The following is a 22,501-nucleotide window of genomic DNA, read 5'->3' as shown; positions in this document are numbered from 1 at the left end:
TTGAGAACAGTCACCTAAAAGTGAGGCAGGCAAATGTAGTAGGCTCTAATAAACACAACACATACTCAGATTAGCATTGAGGAAAACAGGGTAAGGATGGAGATATTGATGGTACAGATCCTACTTGTATGTTCGGATGGTTGTACTTTTTCCATCACCCTGCTCTTGAAAAGGCCAAAGACCCTTAGAGTTCACTGGCGATCACTTTCTAGCAGCCTTTCAAGATGCTGTCTTCTGAGGATGCTCCCCATGGCTGGTCCAGTTAGGAAAAACAAGGGGGCAGCTCCAACAGAATCTGAAAACAAAAACCTGAGGATTCTGCCAGGAAGGAGGAGGTGTTTTCTGATATGATTCAGGAACTCTATAGAGTTAGAAAATGCAAAAGACCCAAGACACTCAGACTGTCATAAATGATGGTTTTTCTAGACATGTCAACCTTAGAGATAAACACAACAGCATCCAAGACAAATTAAATGTAGGAATTAAAATTAGGAAGAAGCATCATAGCAATTAAGTAAAATAACACACAGCACATAGAAAAACTTAGCATGTTTGATCCCTAGTAACCATGAGAAATTTGTTCTAGAACCTTCTGTGAAGACCACAGCTGCTTCTTCCTTTATGTAAAGTGGCATGCTGTTTGCATGTGACCTGTTCACATGTTCCTGTGCAAGCAACTTCCAGATAGCTAGTACTATGTTGTACAATGTAAATGCTATGCAAATGATTGTTTTGCTATGTTTAGAGAAAATGGTGGCAAGAAAAAAAAAAGTCTGAGTACACAGTGTAAAAACTGCGAGGCCAGGCAGATGGCTCAGGAGTTGAGTATTTGCTGCTCTTGCAAGAACCTTGGTTTGCTTCCTAGTATCCACATCAGGCAGCTCACATACACCTGTAACTTCAGCTCCAAGAGGGATCTAATGTCTTATTATAACCTCTTAAAGCACACACACACACACACACACACACACACACACACACACACGGTGTACATTCTGATGAGAGCAGGCACACACACAACTAAATAAAAGTCAGATATGAAAATAGCATTTTTTTTTTATTACATGGATGCAGACCTATGGGTGGAAAGGATCAGATGTGCTTCTGTGTATGTGGTGCCCCAGATATGTAGAGAACACTTCTGTAGACGTGGCTCTATTTAATCAGCATAGCTGTTCCCTGGGGTATTGCTATTCTTATAGTCTGTGTTATGCTACTAGGGAATTGGGACTCAGAGACCTCAAGAGACTTTAACTAGGGCCACACCATGACAGAGAAGAATAAAGGTGTAACCAGTCTTAGTTTTCCCTACTAACCTTTTTTTTTTATATGAATTTCCATTTCAGACCTAAATGTGTGTGTGTGTGTGTGTGTGTGTGTGTGTGTGTGTATGTGTTGTGTGGTATTACATGTACATGCATGCTCAAGTGTCATTCCTTAGGTGTCCCCTACTACCTTTTGGGTTGACATAGGGTCTCTCATTGGCTTGGAACTTTACCGTGCAAGCTCTGTGACAGTTGGCCAGTGAGCTTCCAGGACCCTCAGGCTTCCACCTACCATCTTGCCATTGCTAGGGTTACAAGCACGTGCCATTGCACTTGGGTTTTACACGGTGCTCAAAATCATGCCCTTGTGCTTCCACTCAGGTCCTTGTGCTTGTGAGGTGAGAGCTTCAAGTGGGAGCTTCCAGGAGAGACCTCTCCTGGCCACAGAGCCACACTGTGGACTGAAGTTCTGTAGGCATCATTGTAGGAGGCCTTTGCACCCCACTCTTCTTTCCAGGCTGCATCAGGGTCCTAACAGCAGTGCTTGGAAAGTAGCTGTGGTCCCGCCAGAAATCCGTTCAAGGACCCCTAAACAGGACAAACCCACTCAGTCTTTAACCAGAAACTGTGTTGGAAATAAGCTACCTTTCAGTTTTGCAAACATGAAATTTGGTTGCAAAGATTTAAAGTATACATAAGAATGAAATCTGAAACTGTAAAGTCTGTGTTTTCATGTGTGGGATCTAGAGACTTAAAGCTGTTTCAAGTATGCATATGTATATATGCATATAGCTGTAAGAGTAGAAACCATTGACATAAATTGTTTGGTTTGAAAGCGTTCTAATCAAAAGGGTTTGCTTAAGAACAGAGGACAATGAGAAGGAATGGCTTATACCATTGTGCCTGTAGAACTTGGTCTCCATGCTATATTTAACAGTGAAGGGTTTTCTTAGAAAAGGAATGGTGGGTTGGACAACTTCTGGGAGTGTGTTCTCTCTTCCCACCATGTGGGGCCCAGGGATGGAACTCAGGTCATTAGGCTTGTTGGAGGCAATCACCTCTACCCACAGAACCATCTTGACAACCCGTTTCCATTTTCTTTTGGCCTCTGTTACACACTCAGCTAATAATTAGATGGTTATAGGTTGTAACAAGAAAACCTGGGCGTATTTTTGCACAGCAAATCTGTTGTTAATTGATTACCTCATCTGAAATGGTAATATTGATTTTTAGCAAATGAGGACCGCTTTTGACAAGCATAGTGTGTCTGGTAGAATTGTTAATGGTCCATTGGAGAGTCTCACGGTTGTCTAATGTGTAGCATAGTGGACTTCCCATTTTTTTCTTCTGAGGAGTCTCTGCAGCCCTCAGGGTCAATGACTTATTCATTCTCATCCATTACTTAGGCAGGGCTAGGACCAGGACCCACATCCTGTCCTGGGTTCTCCTCACAGGCTGTGGGCATTCTTTCCATCGCTCAACACAGCCATGGTATTTTCTCATCCTTCTTGAGGCTCTGTGCCCTTTTCAACCCGATGTGAAGGTTTGTGAAGATGTGAGATGTGCATGTAGTCTACACACACACACACACACACACACACACACACACACACACACACACACACACACGTGAATCTGTGCACTTGCAGAGGCCAAAAGAGAACATTGGGCATCCTGCTCTCTCTCTCTCTCTCTCTCTCTCTCTCTCTCTCTCTCTTTCTGCCTTACACCTCTGAGACAGAATCTATCACTGAAATGGGAACTAAGGTGGCTGGCAGCCAGCAAACATCAGGAATGCTCTCATCTCGGCCCCACCACACTGGACTTATAGGCATGTTCATGGCCATAGCTGTGCATTTACATAAGTTCTGGAGCTGAACTCAGCTCCTCACACATATGAAGCAAGTGCTCTTACCACTGAACCGTCTTGCTGGTCCCAGGAACCAGGAAGATTTTTTTTCCCCTGTGGCTTGGCAGCACCCCTTCTCTGGAGCCATCTGGGGCCATCTCTAGTGTGGGCTCAGTGGCTATTAGAATGACTCTTAGAGAAATAAAACCCAGCTTTTGATCTTAGCAGACAGAGATTGCTCACTATTTGAAGAGCCACACTAGACTGCTCTGCACTTGTCTCTTGTCCTGAAATCCCACAGGAATACAGCAAGGCCCTCCTTTCCCCCTCATTGAAACATGTAGCACCTTAATACACAGTTAGGTGTGTCTGTTTATCCTTGGGAGACAGAGAGCTTCATGTCTCAAAGACATGCAAGGAGTCAGGAACAGCCACAAACAGATGTTGAAAACGGTCCATTGGTGGTGAGTTTATTGCCGTAGCACCATGAATAAACACTGAATGAAGCCCTCTGGAGGGGTGTGTGTGTGTGTGTGTGTGCGTGTGTGTGTGTGTGTGTGTATACGCGCACTTGCTGGCTGGGAATATTATCAAGTAAGGTGAAAGTGAAAGGAGCCCCATTTTGGGCTAGTATTTATTTATCTCCTACAAAAAGGAGAATTTCACTATTTGACTTCTGCTGTTTGAAGCATTTTGCCAAATGTGTAACAATCTGAAGGACTTGGTTTCTCATTAAAAAAAAAAAAAATACCACTCTGAGAACAAGGGTCTATGTAGCTAAGATGTGTTTGTTTTTGTTTAAGTCATTCAGAGAGGGAAATCTTCTCTTGTCCATTGTTAAAAGAGAGGTTTCAATCAAAGGAAAAGTCTCCATATTCTAAAATATACAAACAGTTCTTTGAAATGGATGCCAAATCAAACTCTAAAAGGGACGTTTCTCTTGCAGAAGTTTTGAGTTAATTCTGTGTGCAGGGCTTGAGTGGAAAAACTTTGAGACCGTCGGAGGAGTTGCAGGAATGCCATGCTTAGCTTCCGAACTTACATAAGGAGCTTTGTCTTGCAGTAGTCCGGAGCCTCTTGTCTCTGGTTTTAAGCTAAATCTCAGTGACAAAGAGGAAAGAATCATTTCAGACTCGGTCCAAGTTTCAGCTAAATAGAAGGCGAGACTTTGGTTTCTGATGTCACTGGGTCCAAATAGCCACCTGAGAAGGCATGCCAGCTCTCCTGGGGGGAAAAAATTAACTGGATTTTGTTTTGTTTCATTGTTTGAGAGAGGGCGGAGTCATCTAGCCCAGGCTGTTGTCCTCCAGTTTGCTGTCCTACTGTCTCAGCTGCCTGAGTGCTAGGGCTACAGGCATTTGCTACCACGCCTAGTCAAATGGGTCCCTGTTGTCCTGGGGAGTTTCTCCTCCATTTGATACAAGCTAGACTCATCTGGGAAAGGAAATCTCAGTTTGAGAATATGCCGCCATCAGATAGGCCTGTAAGGCAAGTCTGTGGGAATATTTTGAGGGTCCCAGCTTGCTGTGGGTGGTGCCATCCCGGAGCAGGTGGTTCTGAACTGTGTAAGAAAGCAGGCTACCAAGCTAAGGAGAGCAAGCAAGATTCCTCCATTGGCCTCTGCTTCAGTTCCTGCTTCCAGGTTTTTGCTTTGCATTCCCCTGATGATGGAGTGTAACCTGTAAGGTGAAATACACCATTTCCTCTCCAAGTGGCTTTTGGTCATGGTGTTCTACCATAGCAATAGAAAGCAAATGGGGACACTTGTTTTTGAAAGGAATTCTGAGTGGTGTCCTTTCAGGAGTTCCACTTGCACTGGAGTAGTTAAGTGGCAATAAGGCAAGTCTGCACTGGAAAGGGGACACAATTCACTGTTGCACCACCCAGTAACTAGCTGGGTCATGGAAGGGGAGGAGGAAGCTTCCTCTCTGGACAAGGTCTGCCACACCTACGTCACAGACATTTTGTGAAGATTAAGTCAGATAGACGTAAAAACAGGGAAAGTTTTTAAAATGGGTGAATGTGAGAGTCCATATTTAAATTTAACGATAACTTTTGAGAGCCAGTACCAGTGTGAGACCTGATTGTTTCCTGGGGCTGAAATCAAAGAACCTGTTATCCATAGGTTAAGGGAGCAAGGCAGGGCAGGAGTTATAGCAAGAGATGCACCTTGGAACTCAGGGTGCAGGAGATCTGTGGGTATGGGGGTAACTCAAGTGAGTTCCGTGGGCTTCATGTCCATATAGCTAGAGGGTCATAGGGATGGCAGCTGGTTATAGAGGAAGAAGTCTGAAGGCGCTCACATATTACCTCAAGGACAAGGATTTATAAAGCCATGCTCTTTTACCCTGTATGTGGTATCTTTCATCTCTGTCTCCCAGAAGGGCTTCGAGGTGTTCAAAGAAGGTGGGACAGCATTCCGATTCCAAAACAACTTAGGCCTGCAGAGGCGGCCAGGTGGTTTTTGTCCCTCCACATGCGTGTGCAGAGTATAAGAGGAGACTCCAGGAAGCATGGAGGGAGGTGAGGTTTCTGGGGCCCATGAAGTGTATGTAGGAGGGAACTCCCAGTAGGAAGGGACTGTGAGGCAGATGAGGCAGGTTTTAAAGGCTGTTTGCAATTTCAAGAGGACAGGAGGGCTCAAGGGCAGAAGTGAAAATGAAAATCCAGGCCAGTTGGAGCAGGCCTGTAATCCTAACTACCCGGCAGGTGGAGGCTCCGAGGGGCCCTTTGGGAGAATGAAGTTCAGTTCTCCCAGGAGGCTTCAGAGTGAGTTGCAGGGTGAATGACAGCGATCCTTTTTCAAAATATAGAATAATAGAGGGCTAGAGACAGCACAGAGGTAGAGTCCTTACCTAGCATGTAGATGGCTCCAGGTTCCATCCTTAGTACCTAGGAAGGGAGGGATGGGGGCAGGAGGGAGATCAAGGCAAAGGAGCTGGGAAAGCGTGGGTGCTGGGTTTCAGACCATACCAAAGTGGACCTGGCCTCCCAGCTTCTCGCAGCATCTTTCCCTTGGTGCCTGCCTGATTGTAGGGCATGGCTAGCATGCCCTGCCCTCTACCCTCAACTTTCCAGCCCAGGGGCAGGGTTTTTCCTTCCCCTTCACTGTATAATCCAGACATTTTGGTTCCTCCCTCTCTCTTCTCTCTCTCTTGTTCTCCTCTCTCTTCTGCTTTCTCTCTCTTCTCTATCTGTGCCTGCTTTTTCCCTCTCCCCCCTGCATGGTGGCCTAGACCTGCTTCCAATAAACCTGCATTTATATACCTTAACTTGTCTCGCATTAGCTCATTTCAGAAGGTTTATTGGTAGGTACTAGAGAAAGTGAAAAGGGGTCAAGTTTGACTATATGCCCTGGGACATCCAATCCACAAATAAGGAGAATGAGCAAGACAGCCAGGTGGTCATCTGGTTCTGGATTTGGGTTTGAGGCTTTGGGCAATTTGGGCTATACAGCATGGTCTAGCTTGGCCCGTCACTGTCTTAGGCCCTCTTCATCTATCTTGGAGAACTATATGCTAGGTTTTGCGTGATTCTGCCTTGGAGTTGCCTGCCATCTGGAACCAACTCCTCCTTCCCCTGGCTCGTGTTGTGGATCAGTGTGAGACTGGTTCAGAAGTGTCTCAGTTACTTTTCTATTGCTGTGGTAAAACACCATGACCAAGACAACTTATAGAAGAAAGGGTTTCTTTGGGGCTCATGGTTCCCGAGGGTGATGGTCCATACTGGTGGGGACAGCAGGCCGCAGACATGGCAGCTAGAGTTGGAAGCTGAGAGCTCACATCTCAAACCACAAACAGGAAACAGAGCTAACTGGGAATGGCATGTGACTTTTGAAACCTCAAAGTCTGTCCCCAGTGACACACTTAACTCCCACAAGGCCACACCTCGTAAGCCTCCCCAAACAACACCAGCAACTGGGGATCAAGCATTCAAATGCATGAGTATTATGGGGGAACATCTCATTTAAACCAACCCAGAGGGCAAGTTTGAGTCTGGGTCAGGCTTTGATGTACATGGGCCACTTTATAAGACAAAGATGTCAAACTCTATCCAAAAAATACAGCCTGGGCATTAGGGGCCAACATCCCTCTTCCCAGGCAGACTCTTCATAGAAGATTTGGTTGGATCCTTGGGCTGAGTATGCGCTATCAGGCAGGAACTTCAGTATTCAGTCTTAGTTCATGGGTTTTTCTAGCTTGCATCTGATAATTGGTAACAGGTAGAAGATAAGAAGGAGAGAAGCTTGCTGTTGGCCATGTGCTTTCACTGTTTTCCAATGGCAAGAGCCAGGGAGCGTAGGGAATATAAAACATGTCTGAGTTCAGCTCACACAGGACGTAAGTGATGCTGACAATATTCAAGTTCAAGATCAGGGTGAAGGATGGCAAGGGGTGGCAGACATCAGCTCCCCACGCCACATCCCAGCTCTATCCCCACAGTTGCCCCTGAAAGTTGCTGAGGGCCTCCTTTATCATCAGCCATAGCCAGTCTGTCAGAGATGACTTGAGTGTTTCTGAATCCCTGCATCGTGCATGGCAAAGGCCGTGTCAGTTAGGGCCGCACAGTTCTGGGGTGAGGTCCTGGGCCACTGTGTACTCCTTTGTAACCTTAAGGAAATCACTTCCTTGAGCTTAGGTTTGTCATTCAGAAAATGGGGTTGGCGACACTGTCTCCTTCGTGGGAGGTTTAATGGCGTAATGCAGGTGGTAAAGGTGACATGGAAGTCTTCCTACCTGCCAACCAGAACAGAGCTGTGGCAGCGGTATCTCAGCTGCTGGGCTGGCTGCTCTTTTCTTTAAGCCAATCTCGGTTTGTATGGCTGGGGAAAAGCAGAGCCTGGTTGGTAAAGCAATCACCAGATCTGGTTTCCCGCCCATTGCCACGCAAGGACAGGTCAGAGCATTCCTACCCCATGGTTCAGTCTTGCCACCAGGCTTGAGAGAAATGCTGCTCAGAGTTTTCCACTGCAGTGCCCCAAAGGGCAAATGAAAATGCAGGAATCTTTCCCCATGCTTCCCACAGACCCAAGGAGAGGATTTTCAAATCTCACATTTTATCTAAAAACTCATGTGAAGTCTTTGTTTTAATATAAGATATTTTAACTTACTAATATCACTTAGCTCTCCTGTAAGAAGCCTTCCCCACTTGATTACTTCTTCCGTTCCATGCCTTCCTATCAGCTAAGCTTTGGTGTCTAATATGCAAAATGCCAACCAGTTCATAAATTTCTACTTTTAATATAGTTCAAGTTACTACTAGCTCAAGCCATGGGGAAAGTACCAGGCTGCCCTCGCTAAATTCTAGCAAAAAAAAAAAGGAAAGAAAGAAAAAGAAAGGAAGAAAGAAAGAAGAAGGAAAAAGAAAGAAGAAAGAAATTTTCTTACAAACAATTTATCATTTATTTGCAATTTAAAAAATAATTTTAATTGACCACATATGCTGTCAAGTAAGGGTTGGTCTTGTAGTTTCTGCCTCCTGTCCCTTCTCCCCTCCTCCTGGCTCTCCCTCATGTGGGCATGCGCACTGCCCTGCTTTCTGCCAGGATGTCAGAGAATTAATTACTCTGCTCCGGGTAGATACCATCACAGGAAAGCCGCCCCAGATTCAAGATAAGATTACTGATATAGAAGCTGTTATTTTTTTTAGGGGGGGAAAGACTATTGCTTTCCAGTCTCTTTTCCGCGTTTTCCTAGTCCCTCTCGCCTTAATCCTGTCTCCATGTTTTCGTAGCCATAACTCATTAGTGGTTTTAAACTTTTTGTGAAACTGAAATAAGGTCTGAAATGGTGGATTTGCCCCCCTTTTCCTCCTTTTTCTCCCTCCTCTCTCTCTCTCTCTCTCTCTCTCTCTCTCTCTCCCTCTCCTTGCTAATCGGAGGAACGCAGCCACATCTGAAGCCACTTGGCTCATTATGAATTTCATGGAAACTGATTCTCTGAAAGTGTTTCCATATGTGTGTTCCCAATATATCCCCATCCTCTCTAAATGGGAGCACAGACGTGCGCATGGGCTGGAAATGGCTTCAGGATGTGACAGAGCAGTCATATGACTCGCGGCACCGTGGGTGGCCCCTTCTGAGAGACAGGGTGTCCTGGGTGCTGGCCTCCTTCCTGCAGTGGATCTGGTTTCAAAGACTATCCACCCTTCCTCTAAAATGTTCCTAATCAAGGCCTAGCAAGATCTTTCCCCCTCCTCCCCTTCCCGCTCTTCCATGCTCACAGCCTTTGGCTCCTTCCTTCTCCTTTGCCCCGGGTCCCTGGATACATACACACAAGCTCACACATCTTTTATACCGTCTGCCCCTTTCCCTTTCACAGAGCGGAAGTATATTATTCCAGCAATATCCTTAATACTGGGGTGGGTTTAAGGAATAGTTGCTGTTTCTCGAGATTGCCAGGGTCCCAGCTCTTGCCAGCATAACAGACTTTCTTAGCCTTAGGATCAGCTGGGTTGTCTGAATTTGTGAGTCTGCTGTGGAAAGCACACTTTATTTCAACACTGAAAACAAATATTTATACTGGAGTCTTTAGGCGTGTGTGTGTGTGTGTGTGTGTGTGTGTGTGTGTGTGTGTGTGTGTGAAACTATGGAGCTTCCTAGTCATTTTATTGTCTTAAAGATTGGTTCCATTTCTCCTTGTGCTGTTTTCTTCAGCTTGGTCCTTTGCGTTTCCCCAGAAGGTGTGCTTTCCTAATTGTTAGGTGGTGAACTTCAGTCGAGGGTTGTGCCACTTTAGTCATGTTTGGTATGGAGGGATCAGTTTAGGGACAAGTGATGCAAAATCGTGTTAAAAGCTCAGTGTGAACATGCAGAGTAATATTTTATGTATAATCTAAATTTGACTCTTGGGTCATGTCTTCTGAAGGCCAAATTAATATTCAGTTGTTCAGCGGTATTTTTTTTTGAAGCATTTGCCTTTTCATTATGTATTACAGAGGGTCTAAAGGAAAGAGGGGATAGAGAGGTTGATTTGGTGAAATCCTGCCTTTGGAGCATGAGGATGTGGGTTCAGATCCTGTGCACCTATGTAAAAGTCAGCTGGGGGGGGGGAAGGGAGGGTAAAAACAGGTGGGTCCCTCAAGCTTGATGAGCTTCACATTTAGAGCTCAAAAATATAAAGTGGACAGTGATTGATGGAGATACTCAAAGTCAATCTTTGGCCTCCACTTGCAAACCCACATATTCACCTGCACACACACATGGACACAGACACACACACACACAGAGTTCATTTCCTTAACATGCTTTATTTTTCCAAGTTAACAAGATTACTTTTAAAAATAAACATTATTAAAAAAAAACTTTGCAAACAAGTAAACCCATCACACACCAAAATTAACCCAGACCCCAGATCTATACAGCTTAATGAGCCTTTATATGGTTAGAATTAGCATTCAGAATAAAATCTGTTACATTAAATTTTATACTTTTAGTATTTAATATATTTTATGCACTTATCCACTGTCAAAAACAACAACAAAAAATCCTGTTAGAATCAGATCTAGGAAAACAGTTAGCTTCATAAGCTCTTTCATAACTCCTTCTCATCACCTGCACCTCAGCATCCCAGGAAACAGAAGGACCAGATGTGGGAAAAGTAACTTGCATGCACATAAAAGCTCCCCATTTTCACCTGTTCTTTGCCTGGTAACTCGGCCATGCCTCATTAGAGGAGGTGAGCCTGGCTGTACCTGGCTAAGGGATGCTCACCTCTGCTTTAATAATGCTCGCTACCTTGGCTTGCAAAGGGAGATGGAAGTGAAATAGTTCCCCTTTCCACTGCAGATCTGAGGAAGCCCAAGGAAGATCCTGTGCCTTTTCCCAAGTCACTTTCTGTCTTACCAGGCAGCAGAGGAGAGGGAGAATGTTGGGCCTGGGACAGGAGGATGATTTGGAGTCTGAGTTGTCCCTGACCCTCACGGACTTACAGACTCTCATGTCTTATCTGTCAGAATCACCTATGCTTCATTCTCTCTTATTTTTTTTCTTTCCTTTGCCCTCCAATTCTAGTTATGGAACCTAGGGTCTTTGCAAGCTAGGCAAGTGCTGGTACCATTGAACTACTACACCTCAAGCCCATCAGTGATGATTAGTGACTCTGAAATGCGGGCTGTTTACACAAGTGCAAACATCCAGAAAGATGCAAGTTTTACCCCCATTACCTTACTGACTCCAGATAAATACCATGACTTTAATGGTATTTATGGACCCAAGTGATGGAGCCAAGCTGCTGGGCTGCAGCAAGCGTGCTAACTGGAAAGGCATGCATTTATGATCTGATTCTCCCCCCAGCCCCCATTTCCCTGATCCATCTCTTCCCCTGGGGTCTTCCCAGTAGGGAGCTGCAAACATACTGACTCTGAGGTACAGCGGGTGTCAGGAAGGAACAGAATGTTAGTAAGACAGAGACATCTGTTTCTTAGTGGCAGATTGCTGGGCTGGTCCTCTGTCTGAAGTATGAGGACAAGAGATGTGATGAAGGCTGAGAATATCTTTGTCCACTTAAAAGAGCATTTAACAAGGTTTTAGGCATGAAATGTACTTAAATTACATTTGAGGTTTAATGTCAACATTGCTTAATGCTTCTTTAAAAAAAAATATTATATTTTGTTCAGACAGCATCTCCCTATGTAGCCAGCCTATGCTGACCTCAAACTCACCATGTTGTCTATTCTGGACTCAATCTCAGGATGATCTTCTGTATGTCTCAGCCTCCCTGAGATTACAGACAGGAGCTACCCAAAGCTTGTTACAGAGAGATTTCTTTGTTGCTTTAATTTGTGTGTATATTGTATGGCTACATGAGTCTGTGTGTGCAGGTGCCCTTGAGGTCAGGGCCCCTGAGCCATCTCCCGAGCCCTCCCTAGTGCTTCTGATGCCTGATTTTTACTATGTCGTGACTGTGCTGGCTGCGTCTCAGGGATGCTGATACTTAGGTCCATTTGCTTACTTGTTTTTCCATCTAAGCACTCACATTTTTTTTTTTTTTTCATTTGAAGCTCTTACAGTGTCCTAGGTTCTGGAAGGGGTGTGAGAGGAAAAGAAATCTGCCATCCAAAGCTGACCCTAGTTGGAGAGAACAGATTAAGAATCAGCTAAATAAGTCATTGGAGCCTCAATTAAGGGCTCAGGAGAGTGGTGTAGAAAATGAATGCTGTTGGAAGAGAAGCGAAATAGGAAGTTGTTATGTAAGCAGGCAGTTGGGATGAGGCAGCCAAAGGGTTGAAGCGGAAGAAGCCAGTGCAGGACCAGAAGACAGCAGCCGTGGCTCGGCCTTGTGTGGTCTGTGTCCTCAGGAAGGATGTCTCACGTTAATAAAAGGTCATGAGCGTTATCTGAGGTCTGTGGAAGCAGCAGCTCCTGCTGTGTAGCTGGTCCAAGTGCATTTCTGAAGCTGACACCTAGCTGCCAGGCCTGTTGGCTTTTCGTGCCGTTACACTGATGTCCTCACAGGCAACAGTGGGCGCTGAATGTGCCAGTCAGTTAGGTTCAAGGCTCTTTGTATTTCTTCCACCCCTGTTTCTTTCTTCAGCTGGGTCGTGTGGCTTCTACTTAATACACTGTGGGGAACTTAAAGCGCCCAGTTTCCCAGCTGACGCCCCTTAGTGATGAGTACTTCCTGCATTATCCTCAAACTCCAGTTTCCCTTATTATAAAGACCTCCTTGCCTGTTTTCAACCAGCAGCTGTTTAGTGAAGGTATCATAGTGATAACTGTATCTTAAAGCCCTTAAAGATAGGGCTTAGAAATGGAGAGTAGTAACTATTGGGCTGTAGCTCTGTGGTGGAGTGTTTGTCTAGTGTGCCTGTTGGTTTGATCCCCTGTATTTCAAAAAAGGGAAAGGAGCACCAGCAAGGTGGTCCAGTGCCAAAGGCCTCTTTCAGGCATTATGGGTACCCACACATGTGTAGCTCACACAATCACACACATAGACACACAGGCACACACAATAAGGAGTAAATAAGTAAAAAAAAAAAAAAAAAAAGAAAGAAAGAAAGACAGAGTATTCCTGTCAGTAGGCACAGGTAAGAGTTCCAAAGTTCTCTTGTATTCTTGTCTGGGCTCACACCCTTTTCCCTTCTCGGAAGACTCCCAGAAACCTGACTAGGTAAAGAAATCCTGGCATCTCTCCTCTTAACAGAGCTTGCAGGTAGAGGCAGGGCATTTTTACTTTTAACATTGGTTTTGGTTGTATTTGGGGCTCATGCACATTGTGTTCTTCCCAGTATGTATCAGCCTGTGAAGGGCGGTGGCGGCTGCTGCTGCTGCTGCTGCTTTCACAGGGCAGACTCTTTCAACTCTTCCTTATGGCAGCTGCGTTTGTTTGCAAGCTGGTTGTGGAGACTGCAGCTTTGGAAGGAAGCACATCTGTAGGAAGCCAGATGATCCAGAGGGACGGGGCCCTTGACCTTGACCCCATCCTTCTTGTACCTTGAGCAACTGAAACTGGTTGCTGGTTATCAGATTAGAGCAACAATGTAGCCAAAGCAGGACATTAAGGGGGTCCCCCAAAATAGTAATTATCACTGGGGTGACACTGAGATACCAAACTACTTAAGTAGTTTCCATTTAAAAAAAAAAAAAAGAAGAAACAAAAACAAAAAACAGTGAGAGAAATGAGGAAGGGGGTGGGATCGGCTCCAACCAGGTTCCTTGAGGGAAATGCAGTCTGCTTGTCCTCTCTTCTGTCCCCCGGCTCTGTCTCCTTCACTGTGTGGGGATGCCCACTGAGTGAAAGGGTCTTCTATGGTCATCAGCCTCCCTAGTTGTCAGATGTAGACTAGATGACAGTCCACTAGAAGTTTAGACTTCCCCAGCAGGGTCCTCTGACCAGCAGAAGTTGCTCCATGGCTAACTTGGGAGATGGGGGGACGTAGCAGAGAGCGTCACAGGCACAAACTTTGTGGAAGTCAATTTTATTTATCCGAGCGCTCACCAAAGTGTTGCAGTCGCCTCCCTATCACAGCTTTCAGGCTTACTGTACAGTGCACTGCATCCCCACTCTGAGTCAAACTAGCCTGTCAGGAAAATGCCTCATCCTGGAGTCTGGCTAGCTCCTGGCGGCCACCAGGCACCCTGAAGTCCCGTTTTGAAATGTTGATTTTGTTTTGAGATAGGGATTCCAGCCCTGTAGTCCAAGCTATCCTGAAACTCACCAAGTACCTCAGGTTGGCCTCAAAGATGCCTTGGTCCTACCCTTCGCCTCTTTAGTCCTAGGACTACTGGCTTAAGCTGACCCCCATAGCAGGTTAATTTTGAAACGATTAGGACCAGAAGATCTCATGTGGATGGTAGAGCCCACAGTTTCCTGGCAGTTTCAATTTTTCAGCACAGTTTAATGCACCTTGTACGTGGACCAGGTTATCCACGGGCGATAGCTGAAAGGATAACCTTAGCTTTATTTATTCAGTAGACTAGCTGGGAGCTTTAAGATGGCTTTGGGTTGTCCTGAGGCTACAGGCCTGTCATTGAAGGGAGAGTGTATTTGCATATACAGAATTAGATGGAGGTATAAGTACTTTTAGAATGCCCCAGGCTTTTTTTTTTTTTTTTAACAAGTCACATTGACATTTCTCATAGTCGATTCAGTGTCTGTTTTTAACTTTTGTTGTTGTTTTTGTTTTAATGTTTGTGGCTGTAACACAAAGGAGCAGTGTCACTGTCAAAATCAGCCAGAAAGGAAACCACAGCACTTGTACAAGACAGGTTGCAGATTCAGATGAAGACTCATTTGGGGGGAAAAATGTAGCTGCCTTTCGTCCTTCTGAAACATCACTTACAAGTAAACAGGTTCCTACTAGGATCCCTCCCTCCTGCCCACCATACGTGAAAAGTTCTTAGTTCTTCACACTCCTACCATTAGCCTGCTACAGAAATAAGGCTTGCTGACACAAAATGACTGGGCCGATTCCAGAAGACTATTGTACCAAGAGTGTCTTCTAAACCCTCTCAAGTCTACTTTAGCTCACTCATTCCAGAAGGAGTTGATCCTCAAGACTTCACAGCGCCAAATGACGAAAACTCACTGGCTTGAGCACTTTAACCCCAGCAGACACTTGTCCTGTTTTCCGTGAAGAGAAATGGAACCCCAACCAGCACTCACTCATTAAAAGATGACTGTCACTTTGTGTTAGTTAACGTTTCCAAACCCCAAAGCTCCAACGATCTTGGCATCTGCTGCCGAGTAATAAAAACATCAGCAGAGTATAGCGGCTAAAAGAGAGGTGTGTGTGGTAGGAACAAATACGACGCATATCAGGGTTTACTAGCAGGGTCCCTCATAAAGGGTTTTAATGAGATTTCTGCATCAAAATAAGCGAAACCATATGGAATTTTAATTATTCCTAAAACATAGTTTTAAGGCAAAATAAATACACGTTAGAAGCCTTAAAAAAAAAAAAAGTTAACATGCCTATCTGTGTGCGAAGTCTGTGCTTCCTTCAGGGGTAAATGTTGATGTTTTTTAAGTGTGACTTCTTTCCGTTTTAAATTACTTGGCTTATTCTGGCTTCTCTCTTGTGCTCTGGGTATTCACGGAAGCGGCCTGCCTACATCTATTAGACTTCACCTAGATGCTGTGGGGGGTGAGAAGCCCACCGAGGACCACCTGTGGCCTCTGCTTTGGGGGTCTGTATTGTTTGAGGCCGCCTGTAACACAGGCTAGGGAGGCATCTGCTCCCCTCTGCTCCCAGTGCTGGTTCTCTGACCCTCACCATTTCCACCTTCTAAAACTTGAGCCTGTCAGGATTTCGTTTAGGCAGAGGGGGAGGCCAGTCCAGGGAGGAAGGGTTTATCAGATGCAGACCACAAAGTACCCGCTGCATGTGTTCTAGCCTGTCATCTTGAAAGTGTTTGCTTCTGGAAGTGGAGGCAGCTGGGCCAGTGGGTCCCAGGGAAGGGAGGAGGGATGGGACCCCCCATGCTCCAAGGCCCTTGTTTCCCCTCCTGCCTTGGAACTGATGTCATAGACGAAATGTCAAACCTACAGCTGGAAGGGAACTTAGAGCTCGTCCCCTCATTTTCCAGATGATGACACTGCCACCTCTGACTTCTGCCTCTGGCCTTCCTCTCTCAGTAAGAAGAGCCAGGCAGGTGAGACTTTTCACAATTGCTGGGCTGGGCTGGGCAGGGCTGGGCTGGGCGGGGTAGGGCTGGGCAGGGCTGGGCGGGGCTGGGTGGGGCTGGGCTGGGCTGGGCTAGCCTGGGCTAGCCTGGGCTGTCTGATGGCTACTGTCTTCTGGTTTGTGAGAAAAAGGATTTTGTTAACTTTTATGTTGCTTTCAAGCAGCCACTTTGTATGACAGAGATGCATTTCACACCATGAATCCCAGTGTATGGTGAAGTGCATTGTCACACATGTATCCACCCTCTGACAGGCCCTTTCATGACACAAGTTTGAATTCTCCCTCCAGTAAACACCAGACTATCTGAGAAGAAAGGCTGATTACAAATTGGGCTGAGGGACAATTAAGATCTTCAAGAGTTGCTCAGCACTTTCCCTGACAGCTAACACCTAGCAAAGGCAGGTAGAGGAAATCTAGGTGTGGTAAGGGGGCTTTAGAAGACATCACAAACTTAGAAACACTAATGTTACAAAAGGCCTTGCCGTAAGTCCCTCAGGTCTAGAAAACTGTAAGGAGCCCCAAGATCACAGCTATGAGTTTTATCCATTCCAGAAAAGTAGTTTCCACGTGCCAAGTCTTTAGCCATACTTTCAGGAGTTAGAAAGTAGAGGTGTCTGCCACGGAGACACATTGCTAGGTTCAGAGGAGAAAGTTCTGGAGGGAAGCCATCTCTGCCCCTAAGTTTTGAAGACAGGGGACAGGTATTAGGCAGCTCTCAGTTCAATCTATCCCGGGCCTTACAGAAGCAGCTGTGGGCAGCTGGCCTAAATCAGGTCCTGTGTCACTTGTCAAGACTCTGAAATGCAGTGACTGTCAAGGTTCCCACACACCCCGCCACCGTACTTCCCTGCCCATCCTCCACCCTCCCTCTTGATACCTTCTTATCTAGTTTATGACTCAAGGGAGAATTTCTGAGGGCTAGACTCTCCCCAACACCCTCAGAAAAGCAAGATAGTGTTAGATTACATTGAAGTCTGCTTTGATTTCACTGTGACTAAGATGAGGATTCGAACAAGATCTTAAATTCTCTTAATGGTTAAAAGAAATAGCAGGAGTACGTTAGAGGAATGTGTTCCACGTGCTTTTCTTCTTCGCAGAGAAGCCCTGCCAAAGGGGAACAGTAATAAATCCGATGTAGATTTGTTTACACTGAGTTAGGGAAAATCACTTCAGATACCTGAGGTGCAATAAGAAACAAAAAGAGGGGGGAAAAATCAGTGAAGAGCCAGCCTTAAAGTCTTGTGCATGAACCTGTGACTGGAGTGTTGGTTTGGCTTCCGCACAGGGTCTATGCATATTTGGGATCTAAAAGCCCTTTGGGATTCTCTGGGGGTGCAGGACTTCAAGATAAATGCCACTGAGACTGTAAGGTGGAAAGAAAGGCCCAAGGTGAGCGGTTCAGAGATCTATTTGTGACTTGCTGCTCCTTGGGAAGAAAGCTGAAGTTTTCTTCTTCTTCTTCTTCTTCTTTTTTTTTTTTAAATCTTGTAACAATCCTATCATTTTAATTGATATTTACAGATGTCTCCCCCTCCCCATCTTCTGTTATAATTTTTAGGTGCTTCAGAACTGGGTCCCTTTTCAGACCCCAGGCAGTTCCCAAGCATCTCAGCCCTCACTGAGAGCCGCTTCTCCAACCCACGAATGCACTACCCAGCCACCTTTACTTACACCCCGCCCGTCACGTCAGGCATGTCCCTCGGCATGTCTGCCACCACCCACTACCACACCTACCTGCCACCACCCTACCCCGGCTCCTCCCAAAGCCAGAGTGGACCCTTCCAGACCAGCAGCACTCCATATCTCTACTATGGCAGCTCTTCAGCATCCTATCAGTTCCCCATGGTACCCGGGGGAGACCGGTCTCCTTCCAGGATGCTTCCACCATGCACCACCACCTCGAATGGCAGCACGCTATTAAATCCAAATTTGCCTAACCAGAATGATGGTGTTGACGCTGATGGAAGCCACAGCAGTTCTCCAACTGTTTTGAATTCTAGTGGCAGAATGGATGAGTCTGTTTGGCGGCCATATTGAAATTCCTCAGCCGTGGCCCAGTGGCATCCAAGGGCCACACCCCACATGTGTTAATATATACATATATAAAGAGAGTGCGTATATATGTATATTGATTAGCTATCTAGAAGATTTCTCACTCACCCCCTAGTCATGATCTTGTAACCTAAAGAGGGCAGAGACAGCCATAACTGGGTTTCATATTGTTTACTATTTAAGATGTCCCCTCTACCAAGGAACAAACCTTCAAAGGTGGTGTTGTCTAGCCTGATTTTGTAAGTAACCTGTTCCTACGCCAATTCAGAGAGAGAGAGGTGGACTCTGGGCCTGGGAGGAGGATGAGCCATGCCACTTCCTCTCTGTACTTTGAAACCACGCGCCTGGCTGTGTGGGGGCCAGGGCACTCTGCAGACCAGCTTGCAAAGCCAGCTGTGGTGCACACGAGGAAAGGGACAAGGGTAGCGTGGGTGCTTCCAGTGCTGCCCATTTGGAATACCTGTTCCAAAGTTTTCCTTCAGACTTGCTGCAGGTACCCACTTGAACTTTTGAGTTCACTTATTTTTTATTTTGATTTTTTCCTTCTCTAAGAAAGTGACTTCAAAAATACTGATCAGGATAGATTATTTTACTTTTTTTATACTCCCCCTCTTCCCCCATTTAACCAGAAATAAATCCCACCCCATCCCCTCCCCTCCCTCTTCCTCCTCCTTCTCTCCCTTTATGCAAAACTGAAAATGGCAATATCTTGTTATAGCCACGATGATATAGTGTTTGAGTTGGCTGTGTGTTATTTTTCTTCTTTTTTAAATTATGAATATGTGTAAAATCTGAAGTAACTTGCTAACGTGGATGGTCATATAACTTTAAAGATATATTTATAATTATTTAATGACATTTGGACATTTGGAACATTTTCTTAGTGTAATGATATGTTGACTTCGGTCTCTAAAAAGTGCTGTTTTTCTTAAATAACAAATTTCTTCAGTGGGCTAGAGCCATATCAGAAATATTGCTAAGCAATTTCAATTCCTTCAGGCACAATGTGATTTTTGAAAATAATTTCCATCTCCAAATATTTTAGATGTAGTTTGTTTTCGTGTTGTATGAAGGAAATGCTATGTTTCATTCTTTCTGGTCTTTGATTGCCTCTCTGACACAGCTTTGCCTTTTAAAGCAATAATTAGGGATTAAAAACTCAAAACCAAAAAAAAAAAAAAAACCCTCACCTATAGCCCTGTGGCCCTTTAACACTTAGTGTGGCCCCGTTACTAGCATGAAATGCTGGAAACATGTGGTTTCCTAATTTCTCTCCTTTGGGGGTGGGGGGCGGTCATTATGACTGTTGTCATATTAAAAAGCCAAGCACAAGTGATGGGTTGAACTGCAGAAACGTGTCTGTGGTCAGAGTTAAGCAAAACTCTAAGTGGCAGGCTTCTTGGTTGAGGGCCTGGAGCCCTGAAAGCCACACATGCGGCATTGCCTCAGTCACGACGCGCAGGGCATAGGAACACAGACACAGCAGGAGTCTGCACCTTCCAGCCTTAGCACACAGTCTTTCAGGGAAACCCAAAAGTGCCTTACCCAGGGAGGGCCCCCAGGAGCAGGATGCCCTCACGGTTCTAAGGGAGCTGGTCCGCCGGAGTAGCAGCCGGTAGCTGATGTCAGTAGACACAGAGCCTGTGGGGACCTTCGAGAAGCCTTTGATGTTAGAGGCTGTCTCTAGGAAGGGCCAGGAGCAGGGCAGGCCTTGTGCTGCTTGGTGCCTGCCACTCTGTGTGGAATCTGAGAGCCAGCCCTCCTTGGAGGGTGCGCTTTGATCACTTCTGGCACCTTGAGGCCAATCGCTAAGTGTGAACCCCTAATCCGAGTCAGGGACTGTTCAGTGGCACCACCAGGCAGATGCCAGCATTCCTCCTGCTGGTGTGTGTATGGGGTTATTGGGCCACCTTCACTTGAACCCCGAATCATCCTAAGCAAGGCTCTTAGGCATTTGCTTTCAGCCCCGTGCTCGCTGATCCTTCCCAGGTTGACAACAGTCCCGGGGGCCTGTGGGCCTGTGTTGTGCCTGTTTTCCTTAGAGTTTACCCTGACTCCTTCTGGCACAAATTGAGGGGGCAAAGAACCCCTCCCTCCAGCAAGCCAAAACACTTTGCCTTCTAAAGGCTGCATACCAAGTGTACTCTCAGACAGACACGCCACTTTTGTATTTCTTAAGATGGAAGGTCTTAATAAGAAGACCGAGGCTATTTATTGTTTGTGTGTGGTAGCTTGAAGCATACCACTGTCCATGTGTTTGACCCCCTTTTCAGCAGCACTTACAAAAGCCAGTGTCTGGTTACACTTTTCAGTTTTCATTAATCGACATGAAGATGTTACCATCGGTGCCAGCTGCACCCTATTTAATTTTTTTTTTTTTTTGAAAAAGGTACTATATTTGTACATTATATTTTAGCGTTAAAGGGCTTCTTAAAGTTTACAATACACACGTTTAAGGGACTAGAGGGGAATGCGTTAGTGCCCAGATGTTGTCATAGTGGCTGCAGGCAGCAATCCAGAAACACCTTTGCAAACAGGTTGTTTCCCTCTGTCCTCCCTTTGGGAAGAATTCAAGTACTTCTCTCCACCTTTCGGCCACCTCACTGGGTGACTCCCATTATTCAGAACACTCTCCTGCTTTTTTGGACTAGGGTTTAAAATCCCCCTCCCTCTTCCCTTATCTCTTAAACTCTTCATTTGCACTGTGTCACATGTATGATTTGTGGTTTTAAGACCAAAGCAATGTCTTATTACTCTCCTGGAACCATTTATGCGTACTAACCAACCCTCCCCTTTCCCTGGGGTTATCAAAGGAACACAAACATGGCTGGGATTTACGGTGTCATGGACACAGCCATATTAAATAATATTAATAAATATTTTTCAGTTGTCTCAGAAATGTTAGCCTAGGCCAGAGTTCAGAATAGGTGCTATGGCTTTGGTTTTAGGTGAGGGAATGATGCCCAGCATGAACCAGAGTCCTTATAGATTTAACTGGTTTTCTCTCCACACTGTCTCATCCTTTACCCTGAGACCCTTGGCAAACGAACAGAGAAACATCTCCACACCGTTAGACTGTCCGTTGTAGTTTCAGAAGGGAGGAGCCATGTGTTGGGGCTTTCCTCTGTTCCAAGGAAAGGGACTGACCGACCTAGGGTTGAGGGCAGTAGCAGAAGCAACCACGCCCACAGTATTTGAAAGAATAATAAACAATAAAAGGTTCTTCCAAACTTTGAATTTGTTGTTCTTAAAAAAAGAGATGTGCATCTAAAACAAAGATTTTTTTTCTATGTGGGAACTTTCTTAGTTGTCTGTTTACTTCATGTTTACAAGTAATTGCTTTTTAATGCAGTACTTTAAAAATATATCAGCCAAAAAAAATAACATAACTTACAGTAATTTCTTAGGTATCTGAATAAAAGTCCATGTCTTTCGATATGCCTACCATCCTTAGATTTCTGTGGAACAACAAATTGTAGCATTTTGTGTAAATACAGCTTTTGTTTTTATTTTTAATTTTCCCTGATCGCTGTTGCCCAAGATTTGCTTTCCATGCACGCATTGTACAAATTCTGCTTTGTGCCACAGGTCATGATTGTGGATGAGTTTACTCTGATCTTCAAAGGGACTATTTGTATTGTATGTTGCAACTGTAAATGGAATTATTTGGCATTTTTCTCCTCCCCATGATTGTAATATTAATTTGAAGTTTGAATTTAATTTTCAATAAAATGGCTTTTTTGTTGTTGGTTTTGTTATGTGTGTATCCTGGCTCTTTTCTCATCCACGTCTGACACCCACTCCTGCCCACACCTCCTAGCATGTACCAGAGCTGGATAAGAGCAGAGGTCCTGTATCTCTTGGAGAAGGGGACACCTTGGTGAGCCCTGTGCTCTTACTCACCCTGAATCTGGAGGAGCAGGCAGAGACTCTAGCCATCGACCTGTGTCCTCAGTGCTCATGTCTGAAGGAGAGGGTGTCCAGGGCCATTCCGCTGGGATGAGTCAGGCTGTATCGACATCTGACCACAGGAATTGGATCCAGCAGCTGACTCCCCTTCTCCCGGCTGTCCTCAGATCCCAGGTAGCCCAGATGCGGGGAGCTGTCTATTTTCCTTCCCATATCTCTTTTTGGGTTTTTAGCAATAAAAAGGAAAGCCCTGTGGGGAGTACTGTGGACCCTGGCCCTGAGGAGCTCAGCCTCAAAAGCT

At 45.4% G+C, this 22,501-nt stretch overlaps 1 protein-coding gene across 4 annotated transcripts in view; it reads left to right on the top strand.

Annotated features, from left to right (window-relative positions):
• Positions 1-19,186, top strand: part of Runx2 (RUNX family transcription factor 2) — a 127,361-nt gene extending 108,175 nt beyond the window's left edge. For 2 of the 4 annotated variants that reach the window (XM_055612426.1, XM_055612408.1), the window contains 2 exons: positions 16,142-16,207; positions 17,798-19,186. In XM_055612426.1, coding sequence (XP_055468401.1) covers positions 16,142-16,207; positions 17,798-18,276 — 545 coding nt within the window. In that variant the 3' untranslated portion in view covers positions 18,277-19,186. The remainder of the gene's footprint in view (positions 1-16,141; positions 16,208-17,797) is intronic. The other 2 variants (XM_055612433.1, XM_055612416.1) reach the window with 1 other exon arrangement.
• Positions 19,187-22,501: the final 3,315 nt, after the last annotated feature.

Source organism: Psammomys obesus, unplaced genomic scaffold (assembly GCF_907164565.1).
Source record: "Psammomys obesus unplaced genomic scaffold, mPsaObe1.curated_primary_1811, whole genome shotgun sequence".
NCBI lineage: Eukaryota > Metazoa > Chordata > Mammalia > Rodentia > Muridae > Psammomys > Psammomys obesus.
This window is presented reverse-complemented; position numbering and strand designations above follow the sequence as displayed.